Source organism: Meleagris gallopavo, chromosome 4 (genome assembly GCF_905368555.1).
Source record: "Meleagris gallopavo chromosome 4, MGAL_WU_HG_1.1, whole genome shotgun sequence".
NCBI classification, from domain to species: Eukaryota; Metazoa; Chordata; class Aves; order Galliformes; family Phasianidae; genus Meleagris; species Meleagris gallopavo.
Window position 1 is genome coordinate 5,489,095 of NC_139407.1, and position 13,995 is coordinate 5,503,089.

Here is a 13,995-nt window from a genome sequence, read left to right on the forward strand (position 1 = left end):
GAGGGTGTGCGCATGCGCAGAGGCGCCGCGAGCGACCTCGGAAGGGGCGGGGCGGGGCGAGGCGCGATGCGAACGGCGGGAGCATGACAGGTGGCGGGAAGCGGCGGCAGCGCGCGGCGGAGCCGGAGGGAGAGCAGGTGGGCGCTGGAGAGCGCGCGGGCGACTGGGAGCGGAGGGTGAGGCGGGTGAGGGGCTTGGAGTGGGGCTTGGCCGGGTGGCACCGGCGAGAGGGCGGACGAGAGCTCTTCTAGGCCTGACTGGCGGCCGTGCTGCAGCCGGCCCTTGGTTAATGGTACGGTGGCTCCGGCGAGGAGGGCTTGTGACGTGTGGCTGAGTTGTATTCCCCTCTAGGAAGACAGGCTGAGGGAGCTGGGCTTGTTCAGCCTGGAGAAAAGGCTATGAGGGGACCTCATTGCAGCCTTCCAGTACCTAAAGGGAGCCTACAAACAGGAGGGGAATCAACTCTTTGAAAGAGTAGATAACAGCAGGACAAGGGGAGATGGTTTTAAATTGAGGGAGGAAAGATTTAGGTTGGAAAGGAAGGAAAGTCAGAAGGAAGTTCTTTTCTATGAGAGTGGTGAGGTGCTGGAACAGCTGCCCAGAGAGGCTGTGGATGCCCCGTCCACCCCTGGAGGTGTTCAAGGCCAGCTTGGATGGGGCCTTGGGCAGCCTGGTCTGGTATTAAATGGGGAGGTTGGTGGCCCAGCCTGTGGCAGGGGGTTGGAGATTTGTGATCCTTGAGGTCCCTTCCAACCCTGGCCATTCTGTGGTTCTGTAATCAGCCCATAAGGGCGCTGGTCCACTGAGATGACAGCAGTGCTTTGTGCTCTGGTGTGTGAGTACAGGAGTGAGGTGAGGCACTGGTAAGGGCCTCTGTGCAAAAGAGGCACTCTGATCTATGCGTGTGCTTTGCAGAGTTCAGTGCAACCATCAGGAAGCAGCCGTGTGCACTTTTCTTTCTGTGTCTGCAGTGCGACAAAACCAGGGACACCAAGAAGAGACGGTCAGGCCAGGCAGAGGCACGCGATGCCCTCCAACAAGAAGCAGAGACGTGCTATCAGCTGAGGCTCCCTGAGGACTTCTACCAGTTCTGGAAGTTTTGTGAGGAACTAGATCCTGAGAAACCAACTGGTAGGCTGTGCGATTCTCAGTGGTTTTTGCCTTTTCCCTTTCTAACAGCTAGAAGGGAGGCGGACGGGGCTGTGGGAGGCATCCTCGTGCTGCTCTGTTTTCAGTTCAGATGCGAGATAATTCCGGAATTGTAAACAAGAATGCTGGGCAGCTCACAAGGACGTCGGTCTGCTTCAAGCTTTCTGAAATAAAATGACATAATGCAAAGGGACTAAATGTTGCTTAGTTCTGCCTTTCTTGCAAGGATATCTAAAGTATTTAATGGGGAATTAAACCTTCCTCACATCAACTCAGACTTCAATTTCCCCAAATTGATTTTATTATAAGAGGATATGGTGTCTCTAGGTGCTCTAGAAATGACACTTTGTTTTAATATGAAAAGAGTAATAATCTAGCTCTTGAATGGAAGCTGTCTGTGTAGACTATCACAGCTTTTCTCATCTGCTGAACAGCACGTCTGACTGTTATTTGTGGAGGCTTTTGATACCTGAGTGACACAGGAATGTCTCAGTTTACAAAACAGTTCACCCTCTGCTTTTCAGATGCACTTGTGTCAAGTGTTGGGCTTACACTAGTTGGACCTTATGACATTCTTGCTGGGAAACACAAAAAAGCAAAATCAACAGATGTGAACTTCAGTCTTCACTGGAGATTCTTCTATGATCCCCCTGAATTCCAGACTATACTTGTTGGGGATAGCAAAACACAGTATCACATGGGATATTTCAGGTATTTGATTCAATGTATGCTGATATAATTGTGTTGTAACTTTGTTTTCTCATCTTTGTTTTCCACAAGACAGGATTTGAGAACTGCACTATCATCTCTCTCCTGTAGTAGGATATTAACATGTGAATTGGTATTTTATTAAAAGAAGATCAAAGATGTTGAAGATTGAAATATTTATTAAACTTCTCCCCCCAAATCCTCCAGAGCATCTTCACTCATTGGTCTTTAGTTCTAATTTTATTTAAAAAGTTGAGCATTATGAAATAAGGGGAACTGCATTCTCTGTATGTATTGATAGGAGTTCCTTTCAAAGCCACGCTGTAAGGTTCTACAGCTACCTAACTCTGATTTTGTTAGCTTTCTGAAGATGGCAGCATGGCAAGGGGGGAAATTAATCTCACTTTGGAATGGGAAAAATGGGCACAGCTTGAGTATTTGTATGTTCTTTTTCATAAACAGGGATGTGCCAGATGAGCTTCCAGTGTGGGTTGGTGCAAATGAAGCAAGGAAGAGCTGTCTGATTTCACAAGTTGGTGATAATGTATTTGCTGCAGTCAAGTAAGGTTCATATTTACTTTTATTCATAAAAAGTTGTATAGAAAACAAACTATTAATAATATCTTACCATGCCTCTTTCTTCCTCAAGAAACCCTCCTTTACTCCTGCTCTGGTAACAAGCTTTAAGCTGCCCTGAAAATCTTCGTTAGGCTTCTTGAAAATGTTTTCCTTTTATAAACAGAATGCATAAGAGTCAGTTGTCTGAATCTTAAAATATACTGGAATGACTACGAGGGGGAAAGTCTCTTAAGAAAAAACTGCCCACTTCATGTGTCAGAAAACTTTGTAGGTAAAGAATAAAGCATCTCAAACAGTGGTGAAGAAAATCTGATCATACTAAATGAGTAAGGTGTAGCTTCTTATTTCTTGCACACTTGAAAATACACTTTATATTCTAAAAAGAGTAACTACAGGAAGCCCTGTTTCTGAGCTGGGGCATGGAGATAGAATTCCTTGATTCATATTCTTTACCATATCCTGCATCATGAACTTAAACAGTGGAAGTGTGAGTAGTCTTGTCAAATGACCTGCCATTTAAAAATGGAAAGCTCTCTAAGGACAGATTCGTGTCAGTAAGTGAAAGCATACTAAGAAAAACTCCTGTAAAGAACTCTTAGGTAGTGCAGAGTTAAATGATGACATTTGTGCATGACTTGGATGAGAAAAAGTGTATAAGGCACTGAAGCAGTAAACTAAATTCTTCAGATAGCAGCATGTACAGTTGAGTTCCTGAGAATCTTCAGCACCTGCAGATTGCATAAACTATATTGTAATACAGCAAATGCAGATAGGACATAGCAGAGTATGCACTGTGCCAAACTCTTTGGCTGTTGTTCTGGTTGTTAAGAGGCCTGAGTTCCTAAGTCTGTGCATAAATAAATCCATGACTGCTAATCTGCATTGTAAGATTTGAAGGTGCAGTGATTAGAAGGCTATTCATTTGTTTGTTTTCTGCTAAGCTCTTTTAAGACGTGTTTCTTCTGTTTACAGATTATTTTTGTCAAAAAAACTTAAGGAAGTGACTGATAAAAAGAAAAATGCTGTTTTGAAAGACATAGATGAAAAGCTAACAAGGACAGCAAAAGAATTGGGTTATTCTCTGGAACAAAAAACCATGAAGATGAAACAGAGAGATAAGAAAGTATGACTTTCCTGATCCACTGGAGACAACTGAGTTCTGTTAAACTGCTTTTTTTTTTTTTTTTTTTTTTTTCCCCCCTTCTTTGGCCTCCTATTCAGTAAAGAAGCATCACTTACAAATTTCAGAGCAAATCATCTCTAAAAATTTTCAGGAGAGGGAAGATGAATAGAACTGTTTTCCAAATGTAGGATTGAATTTAAATGCTTTATTTTTCTAAACTGTAGCTTAGCAAGTAAGGCATTAAAGGGAAAACAAACACAAACAAACAAAACAACGGGGGAAACAGTTCGGAAACTGAAACAAATGGGGAACCTAGACATAGAACCATAGAATGTCTTGGGTTGGAAGGGACCCCAAGGATCATGAAGCTCCAGCCCTTCTGCCACGGGCAGAGCTGCCATAACTGCCTCATTATTGAAGATTAACTACAAACAGTAACATGAAGGATGATATGTATTAATAGTGGGATTTTAATCTATTTTCTGAATACCTATCAGAAATAATTTTGGCAGATGTGTGAATCCAAGGATTCCTACGTTTCAGAACATCATCGGAGTTTTCAGTTCTGTTAAACTTCAGTGCTTAACAGTAGCTGCTGCATAGTTTAAGGTGATGTCCTTGAGGCTAGGTGCTGCATTTGGCTGGACCACCAGAAGTCAGGTGCTAACGTTGCTTTCATGAAGTGAATGGTTTTATGTCATAGCAGTGCCTTACAGTACTACATTCAATTTCCTGGCTCTTTTTTTAGGTGGTGGCCAAAACATTTCATGGAGCAGGCCTGGTTGTTCCTGTAGACAAAAATGATGTTGGATACAGAGAGCTTCCTGAAACAAATGGTAAGAATCTTGTTTTCTGTGTTCTTCCACTTTCATTAGGCAGCCTCCAGGCCAATCTAGTCTGCAAAAAACAAACTGCAGTCAGATTTTCTACCTGGAGAAGATGAGTAGCTGGGAGTAAAGGGCAGAAGCTTTAACCATTGTAATGTAATTTATATATTTTTAATAAATCTGATAAGAATCAGTAAAACATACTACATACTACTACTGAAGTAGCAACTAAAGTAGTAGTTTAGTCTATGCTGCTGTATTGGCACAGCCGTATGGGAAGGATTCTAAAAGAACTGATCCACATTCAGGGATGTTTTGGTTTTATTTCTCATTCTGCCTCTTCTGGTGCTGTTCTAACCTGAATCAGTTCCTTGATGCAAGTTTTGATACATGAACACCCATCTCTGCAGCAGGAACTGAGATAGGGTGGATACAGGGTGAGAAGGAGCTGCAAAGGGGGACACTTTTTCACCAATAGCTCAGGTTGTGTCCATTTAATCTTCAGTTGAGACCCATGGGGATACTTTTGGCAGAAGCTGCTTTGATGCAGTATTATTTATTTAAACATATTTCTGCTTTTATTTTTGCAGCTAATCTTAAGAAAATATGTAAGGCCATTGTTGATGCTCCTACTGATGATGAGAGACTGAAGGCGTTTGCACCCATTCAAGAAATGCTCACCTACGTTCAGTTTGCTAATGATGAATGTGACTATGGAATGGGATATGAACTGGGGATGGACCTTTTCTGCTATGGCTCACATGTAAGTACTACAGAAGCCATGCATGTAGCAGACAAACATTATTTTTTTGTGTAGATCAGGGGTTGGTGTGTATCACAGATCTTTATTCCGAACTCTTTATCATATACTTGCTAGGAATCATGGAAATCTGTGTGGATATTCTTAGTGTGGGAAAACAGCTGAGAAGTCGTATTTGTGACACTATTCCATGTTAAATTAGAAACAGCTTCTATGAAGCCATGATCCTCCAGGTCAGAAGAATTTAAATGGCACTTTTGTGATTTGATGTGCACATGACAGTGAGTCACACTGAAAAAATGCAGAATTCTTAGTCTAGATATGCAGGATAGATACGAAGCTCCCTCTCCCCACCTGCTTTTATGGGCTTAAGCACTCGTGCTGAACTTGATCAAGAAACAGGCTGATGTCTGTCTGCAGTCACCCCAGGGGGGCAAAAAATTGACCCTGGGGTCCTTTGCCTGAGTACACCTCCCATAGGATGGCATAAAGCCCTTCCACCAGCCTGCTGTAGCCTGTAGGTTTCCAGATGTTTATTTCTGGCTTGCTGATGCTGTTGACTCACCGGCACTTAATCACACCTAAAGACTCAGTGTAACACTCCTTGTTCTCTATTCACCATCGCCCCCCTTCAACTGAAAAGGATCATGGCTGCAGGGACATCACCGCTGGCTGTGTTTCTCACTGCATGCTACCAGCCACTGATGGAACCGCTGCAGTCCCAAATAGAGGTGCCTGAGCCCTGGGGAGAGGTGGGCCTGGTGCAGGGCTGCGCTTAGGGCTGCTGTTCTCTCGTGCAGTACTTCCACAAGACCGTGGCCCAGCTGCTGCCGCTCGCCTACAGCCTGCTGAAGAGGAACCTCTTCGCCGAGGTGATCGAGGCGCACCTGGCGGACCGAAGGCAGGAGGGCCTGGACCGCCTGGCGCCCTGAGTCGGGGCAGCACCAGGGCTGTGCTCGTGTTGTGGGGTGGGGGCTGCTTTGTTCGTTCTGTGCTATTTTTCCACGTGCGAACGCGTTCTGTGCTGTTAATAAAGCTTTCTTAAGGACCGGCTGTCTCTTGCTCGCCTTGGAGACCCCTGGGGCGAGGCTATAAAATGATTCCAACAAGCATCAGTAATGTCAGTTGGTGCCACTCATGGAGGAATTTTCAGTGACATCACTTTGCTTGATACGTGCTTCCATCTCGGACACCGATTTGTCACGTAGCCCCTCTGTTGCCACGTGTCACACAGCAACAAAATGGACTGGAACGTTGGTGGGAAGGTTCAGCCTCTACAGTCGTTCCAACTGGTGGTGTGAGCTGACATCATAAATAGGAGGCGTTACTTTCAGAGCGCTCCTTGAACCGTATCACTCAGTTTAGTTTAACACACTGCAAAGCCATAGGCCATTTTAAATCATAAAGCTATTTTCAGTTCTCAGTCATGCAGGATCTGCTTTTCTAAATCTGACAGCTCCCCCCCTTTGGATCAGCATACAGATGTTTCATTTATTCAAACATCAGCAAGCAGACATGAGCTGTTTCATGGGCCTTCTCGTTTCAGGCTCCAAACAGAAGACACTTCCATATCAATGCCCTGTAAGTCACACAAGCATTCACCTTTCGCATTATTATTTAGTTCTGAACATCTCTGAAAAAAACGGGGATTTCAGTATGTACTTTCATCTGTTCTTCTCAATGTGAGATTAATGACTGTAACACTAACTGGAAAAAATACCAAAGTGAAATACATGGCAAACAGGCATCTAACAACCTTACCATGTTCTTTTTAAGCAGGACTAAAAATGCACTGTAAAGAAACTGTTTCTACCTTTGGGACGATATAAGCATCACCTATTTTTGAATCAGGAAGCCAACTACTCTGCAATTACATGATTGAAGCAAATTTGAAAACGTCTGTTTCAGAAATGTGTGATTTTTCCTAGTGTTGTATTTTAAGCCTGTGGCTGTTTATCTCAGGGAAATTAAATGCAAAAATCAACAGAAATACCGTTTGAGAAAAGATGACAGAGTCGAAGCGACAAATGGTCATATAGAAGTTTTTAATGTTTGATTAAGTCATCACAGTAATGGGAATTTTTACTGTAATGATACGCAGCTCTACCACACTATTATAAATAAAAACATTAAGATCAATCAATATTAAATACAGCTCTAGGCAACATCACAGATTAACAAAGTATGCATTCTTCATCAACCAGTAACTGAATGGTTTAAAACAAAAAATAATAATAATGCTGACACTTTCATCCTCCCATCCACCACATTTTTTTTTTCAAATCAGTAACTTGAGTAAGGCGCTGGAAGCTTTACATTAGAAAAATTTTGTTGAACAGCACAGGCACACATACTTCAGTATCAGAATTTCTAATGCATGTTTACGAGACGTTTTGCATGTCAGTGGAGAAAGCTTAGCAGGTAAGAACAGTAACCAGAGATGCACCACTTATATGCAGCACTTGGGATCCATACTAAAATGATAAAACACAGCAGGGGCACGGACTGCACTGTATTCCAGACAGTATGGTCTGTAGGTGGGGTCAGGTGCAAATCAATACACTGCAGTGTATTAGGATGAGGAAACCATCAGAAATGGCAGAGGCTTCAAACTGGTTTAAAGCAATTTTTTTTTTTTTTTAAAGCTGTAGTGCATTTATATCCTTCCACTACAGAAATAATAATAATAATAAACAGCAGAGATCAGCCTCAGACAATTTCCTGAGCTGTCCTCCTCGGATAGACCAAACCCTGCTCCTTATAAGGTTTCTGCAAGCTCACACAATGTAACAGAACAAGTTTGGAGCTGGTAGCACTGACTCACTTGGAAGAGTACAGCTAGTTGCTGCCACACAGCAACCATAACAGCTCGATTCTGTTTCAGTTCCAAAGCTGCTTTCTGCACAGGGGCTGACTGCAGCCCACCAACACATCAGGCTTTCCCCTGGTTCCAGTTGATGCAAGAGGTGAGAAAGAGGTGACTGCAGTTTTATATTCTGAAAACAGACAGCAATTCAGTGGAGCACTTGAAGCGCTGGCATTGTTATGGAGCTCGCCAATCCTGCCAGAGCACTATTTGGAGCACATCACCGCTCTTCAAGGTAAGATCGTGCTGAGCACTTGGCTGAATAAAGATGTTTGAGGTAACTGTGATGACAGCCTTAGAGATGCCCAAGATTTTAGCTGTTTCATCATTTAAACTTTTGCAGTCTTATGGGCGAAATTGTTAATAACTAAATTTTATTTCACCACATACTGTAAAACAAGATTTTGTCAACCACTTTTCTTAGCTTTTTTACTGCTTACTTACAGCACGCTACCTTTGTTTCCACACTTGTTTGTGGCGCTTTGAAAAGCTGCAGAAAAATTAATCTGGTGGCTGAAAGGAGAAAGACGTTAGGAATGTGTCAGCTCACCTTCTGGCGCGTGTGGTGCTGCTCAGCTCTGAAGTCCTGCCAAGCTTTCAAGTACTGGATTCGATTCTGCCCTGCTGCTCATCTTCTGTGGCTGTGTATCATTCACACCTCTGTGTACTCAGAAAAAAAGTCTAAAGCAATCTAATAATTATAGTTGCTTCCTATTCGTTTTAAAACCCTGATTTTTTTAAATAATGTTTTTAATATTACTGTTCCAGTTATCTGCTCAGGAAGGGAAAAGGAAGTCTTAAGGTAACGGCAGTGAAAGTTACATCTGAAGATCATCTTATATGCATGTTGGATTGTAAAGAAACAATTTTGTTTAAACCCTTCATCTAGTTGTAAACATTTGCTAATCCTCCATCACTCGCAGAGGATTACGAATTATTATATAAAATCACATTAAAAAGGTAATTAGTTATGTGAGACATTAACTGATTTGTATTTAATAGATTTTTTTAATTCATAAAAATATAAATAATGGTAAAACCTCAAGAAAAATAATATACATTAGTGCAAGTTATGAGTTACGTTTCTTCCTACCATGTCAGCAGTGGGACGTCTTTTGTTCAGAAGAAAAAAGAAAACTGAGCGATCTCAAACTTTACAGAGGGGAAATATCTCCAGTGTTGTAGCATGCATTTTTCCAGATACACGTATACAGAATTGTTCCAGCTCTTAACTAGTAGAACAGCAGTACTTCTCCTGATACTGCACAACATTGGTATATACCCTAGTGTTTCGACAATACAAAAATTGCATAAGATCAGGTCACATTATTGATATTTTCTGCAGCAAAACCAGTATTTTTCTCTGCAACTCTACTTTCTTTTGTTTACTTTTTCTCTTACCACGGCAGATGGGCTGAAAGATGTTTCGCGTGGCTCTTGCAAGGTATTTCCTGCTCAGTCTGCTCTTGTCGCAGTAGATCTGTACTGCCCCAAGCACTTCACGATGTTCAACCTTACGCATTTAATGGCACAAGCAAAACCTCCCTCCTTGTGATCCAACCTCAGTAACTCACAGTACATCTCAATATGAGAAACAACTACTTCAAAAGGGCACACCAATTTAAAGAGGCTTTGTTACGGCTCAGGAGAGAGAGAAATAAAGCTCTTCTGGAATGTAGAAAGGTGACGTGTAATAATTATACATTTCATGAGTTAACACAACAGTTTTCAATGGTAAAAAGGGCAAGACCTTTCAGTCTCCATAAGATGGCTCAATTCAGAAGGATCCCTCCAGAAATAGGGACTAGTAACACATCTCTTTGATGCTGAAGTACCAGGCTGGGGCTGGAGAATTGTGCCACCTCGCACGGCTCTCGCACTGCACTATCATGGCAGACCGGACATCTCAGGACGCATCCAGTGCAGGACAGCAGCTCCCACGCTCCCAACAGCCTTCCTCCTCTCCACATATTCCCCCAGACCAACTCCTGATTTCCAGCAGCACCGTTACGCAAAAACCCAGCTCTCATTTCTGATTTTTAGAAGTATCTCCCAGACTAAAGTGTTGTGCTATTCAACAAATGAACCTCCTCTTCAGTTTCCTCTCTCTCCTCAGCTATGGGTTTCAGTTGAACATTATTGAGGCGGGGTCTTGGTTTGCCGTCTGGGCCATATGACGGAGGATATCTTTTTTTGTTATAATGCCAAGGAGGCGCCTGGAAAGGATAAACAAACATCACCGTTAACCCGAGCGGGGAAACTAGTCAAACAGAACACATCTGTAGCCAAGTCCTTTTTGTTGACAGGGACAGAGCGAAAGTAAACAGCCTGATTTTCTTATTTAAACACAAGCATTTTATTAATCAAAATATTTAGTAACCACCAGTTTGTTAACAGACAGCAGTGCTGAGACACCACACCTGGATGGTCTCTGACAGCTGTAGTCCATTTTAATTAAATATAATTAATGCAAGTAAAGCCCGTGACAATTTTTATTTAACATTTTGTTTCCAGAAAAATGAAATTTGGTTAGCTATGCCAACAAAAAAGTAAAAGAAAAATAAAATAAAGAAGGACAAAGAAAAAGGAGGTATGAAAAAGAAGTGATACCGATCCCATTTCATAAGGGAGGTGTGTTTGGGCAAGTCACCACAAGTGACACACTGCTCGATGGCCCCCAAATCCTAGCAGCAAATCAGACTCCCCTCCCCTTCTTTCTTAAAATCACAAGGGTCTTTCCCATCTGACACACTGGCTCAGACTGAATATATTCATAGGAGCACACTGTATTGCCCATGAAACTTTTGCAAAATAATGAATAGTTGACTAGGCTTTAGAGTTCACAGCTTCAGAAAATTAATTACGAATAATAAAAGTTTTCATTTTCAACTTTGGATACTGTGCTCTTATGACAGCAACTGAATTGCTTTTAAAAGCAAAACTTTGTGAAACATCAAAAAGGGTGAGACTGTCCAAAAGGATAATATCACAGGAGAAGCAAAGAGCAGAATGAATGAGCTGCTGCCCTTGTTATTTTGGTTAGTACATTTTGGTTTGGGTTTTTTTATTCATTAAAGGACGCATGAAATACTTGTGAAATATTAGCATAAAATGAGAACATAATTAGCATGTTTTGCACATAAGCAGCTAAACTTGGTGGCTAGGTTTAGCAAAGATGCAGCTATTGCAGAGCAACCAATGTCCAAATTAAGACAAAGTCTATCTTACAACTAAGGTTAGATCACAACATCGTACTTAAAACAGTATGAAGTCAACAGTAGATGCATTAGCGTGCCATTTAGTAGCTCAGGGTCCCACTGGAGTGCACTAGTTGCTGTAGGTAACAGCAGCAGAATCACAGGACTTTGGACAGAATTAAAGGACTTCACGCGATTTTTAAAAATGCTCTTATTTCCCAGTTGATAAATGGGGATTACAGGGAAGACCTGATGCTGCAAGACATTAAGAACTTTGCTCCTCAAAATGTACGCTGCTTAATTAGCAACTTAACAGCTATTTAAAGCTGTCAAAATCAGCATATGGAAAAAAATTAAATTTACAATGAGGGGGAAAAGGTATTCCTAGCTGTGTGCTTTCCCAGTGAGGGAAATCAAAAGGTGGATCTACGTGATCCAAAGAACAAAATACCAGATTCTGTTTTTACCTTCCTTTAATGTTGTGACTAACAGACCGTCCATAGCAACTGCTTAATTTCTATACGAGGATTTTGCACACATTGTTTTCTGTTATAGTTTCTTTAATACAAATTTTTAATACAGGATTATTTCTTTGTTCAGCCGATGTCATAAAAGTACTGAACAGTTCACAAGTTTCATGCTTCCTGACTTCTAACGTGTCTAATTATGAGATCTGATATATCTAATCACCAAGGGTTCGACGTGCTGCTTTAGTTGCTCGAGATGCTCTAATATGTTCTTCTTTGTGATGATCCCCAAGACAATCCTGAAACAGATCATGTTATGCTAATAACTGCGTGTGAAATCAAATCAAAAAAGTTCTAGTCACAATGAAAAAGGTTTAGAGTAGTGCAAAACTAAAAAAGAAAATGGGTTGCAAGAAAGTTAATGAGATAGTTAAATGAAAATGGTTTGAAACTCAGCACCCTTTCCCAGACTTTTTTTTTCCCCCTCCACATGTTTGATCTCCAACAACCCCACAGCAATATGTTTCTCTATCATACACACTGGGGAAGCATACTTCAGCTCTTCTCGCCACATCCTAATTTCTTCAGATTTTAGAGGCACTGAAACTAAAATCTACTTTATATCCTTTGTTTACTAGTTATTTCTCCTCACAAATACAAATCACTATTCGCATTATAACAAGCTACAGTAAGTGATCAAAGCAGTATCTGTAAAGTCACAGAAATTGAGGTCTGAAGCTTCACTACAGAGCAGGGTTACCCGGCCCCAGGAACAGACAAATTCAAACCAATTTCTCATTTATCTTAATATAAATAAAGAGCAGCACCTAAAAATGGACGCTGTGATAAAAGCTAGAAAGAATCAGGCTCAGTCTTTATATATCTCTGTATCTATCATCAGCACCAATTCCTGCACAATTCCTAACTGTAACCAGATTTATGTATATCTATCTAGCTATATATCTCTATTCAATGTGCATGAAATTTGCCATAATTTAGACAAATTCTCTGGGTGGTGCATAGCCAACTGGACCTCAGGGATTAACTATCCAACCTTGCTATGGACAGCATTCTCATGGAAGATCACAAGCTTATAAACTGAAATGGGACAGCAAGCACTGAGTATCAGAAAACAACAAATCAAAGTCTCCCATATTTGCAGCTACTTTATCATCAAATAATTAAAAACTTACACTACAGTTTGACATACCTTTACAAGATCAATCTCTCTTTAGAGCCGTTTTTCACATCAATGTTAATGTTTGAGCACTCAACCACAACAGAAACTAAGACAAAAACCCATAGTAATAAATATTTATCACTGAAGTTTTACCAATTCAAATTTCCCTGCATAAATAGGAATAATTGTATGCATGTCTGCACTGATTTTTAAGTGGCAGATCATGATGGCCTTTTCCTGGCAGCTTTTTTTAAGAGCTATTTATGCTTCTAAAAGCATCTACTTGCCATTCCACACAAAGATGAATTTAATAAAAAGCAAATTTAAAAAAAAAAATCAGAAAGCAACAACAACAACAAAAAAAACAGGAGCACATTTAAGATACATTTGTTTTAGAAGACATCTTAGGAAACAAATTTGGAAGTTTGCACTATTTCAATATTTGCCACTTAGAGCAGCACTCCTTTTGCCCACAGCAAAAATAAATACCATCTATGTTTAAGGTTTCTTAGCTTTTTCCCATGGACACTGGTACTAAATAATGTAGATTAGCAGACAGTGCTTCACTTCTCATGTGATTTAAAAAGATGCTAGAGAGAAAGCAAGATACTGTGGTAGAAGCTGCAGTGTTAAGTGCAAGTGCTTAACACAAAAGATACAGGGAAGCAGAATGCTGAAGTAGAACCATACTCAAAAGATCTTGTAAAAAAAGAAATAGTTCAGAGGCAATTATAACAAACAATTTTCTGTTTCCACACTTAGGGCTGATTTATTAAGTGGCGACCACATATCAACCCCCTATAGTCACACTTACAAACACTCTACATCTTGAAGTTACCCTCTTGAAGTATTTTGAATTGTACAATCGCTGCAGACTGCAGTTTCAGAACTAGTAGCAGTTACTTAGTTTTCAGTATTCCAAAACTAATAGCTTGGTGGTAATTGCCATTCATGAACTCCAGAAGAGGAGAAAATGAATGGATTTTTTTTTCTCCTTTGCTTTTTATGAACCTAGTATTTGTAGAAGTTGTACAGCTGATGTATTCCACTTTTTAAATTTTTTTTTTAAAAAGAAAACCTTTTAAAAAAAAAACCAAACACCCAGAAACTACCTGCCTGCTTACTTGGAATACAGGGAG

General features: G+C 40.8%; 2 protein-coding genes across 7 annotated transcripts in view; one reads left to right on the forward strand and one right to left on the reverse strand.

Moving 5' to 3' along the window:
- The first annotated feature begins 18 nt into the window (after positions 1–18).
- On the forward strand, positions 19–6,194 carry HPF1 (histone PARylation factor 1). Of its 2 annotated transcripts, none has more exons than XM_085222072.1 (8): positions 19–137; positions 972–1,131; positions 1,674–1,860; positions 2,320–2,418; positions 3,409–3,559; positions 4,308–4,395; positions 4,977–5,149; positions 5,947–6,194. In XM_085222072.1, the coding sequence occupies exons 1-8, from the start codon at positions 84–86 to the stop codon at positions 6,076–6,078; spliced, it is 1,044 nt and encodes a 347-aa protein (XP_085078198.1). In that variant the 5' UTR covers positions 19–83; the 3' UTR covers positions 6,079–6,194. The 2 variants fall into 2 exon arrangements, with proteins under 2 accessions (XP_085078198.1, XP_085078199.1); XM_085222073.1 differs by lacking the exon at positions 5,947–6,194 and adding an exon at positions 5,790–5,934.
- Positions 6,195–7,174: 980 nt separating this feature from the next.
- The window catches only part of CLCN3 (Cl-/H+ antiporter 3), a 58,773-nt gene continuing 51,952 nt past the window's right edge, over positions 7,175–13,995 (reverse strand). For 4 of the 5 annotated variants that reach the window (XM_085222067.1, XM_085222068.1, XM_085222069.1 and 1 more), the window contains 2 exons: positions 11,900–11,975; positions 7,175–10,228 (listed from right to left, as the gene is read on the reverse strand). In XM_085222067.1, the coding sequence (XP_085078193.1) occupies positions 10,070–10,228; positions 11,900–11,975 (235 nt within the window). In that variant the 3' untranslated portion in view covers positions 7,175–10,069. The remainder of the gene's footprint in view (positions 10,229–11,899; positions 11,976–13,995) is intronic. The other variant, XM_085222071.1, reaches the window with a different exon arrangement.

What these genes read in the sequence shown, in the direction of transcription:
- HPF1 (XM_085222072.1), top strand. Translation starts at nt 84, where the DNA reads ATGACAGGTGGCGGGAAGCGGCGGCAGCGCGCGGCGGAGCCGGAGGGA. An exon ending in TATCACATGGGATATTTCAG is followed by an intron (nt 1,861 to 2,319) that starts GTATTTGATTCA and finishes TTTCATAAACAG; the next exon opens with GGATGTGCCAGATGAGCTTC. An exon ending in TTTTCTGCTATGGCTCACAT is followed by an intron (nt 5,150 to 5,946) that starts GTAAGTACTACA and finishes TCTCTCGTGCAG; the next exon opens with TACTTCCACAAGACCGTGGC.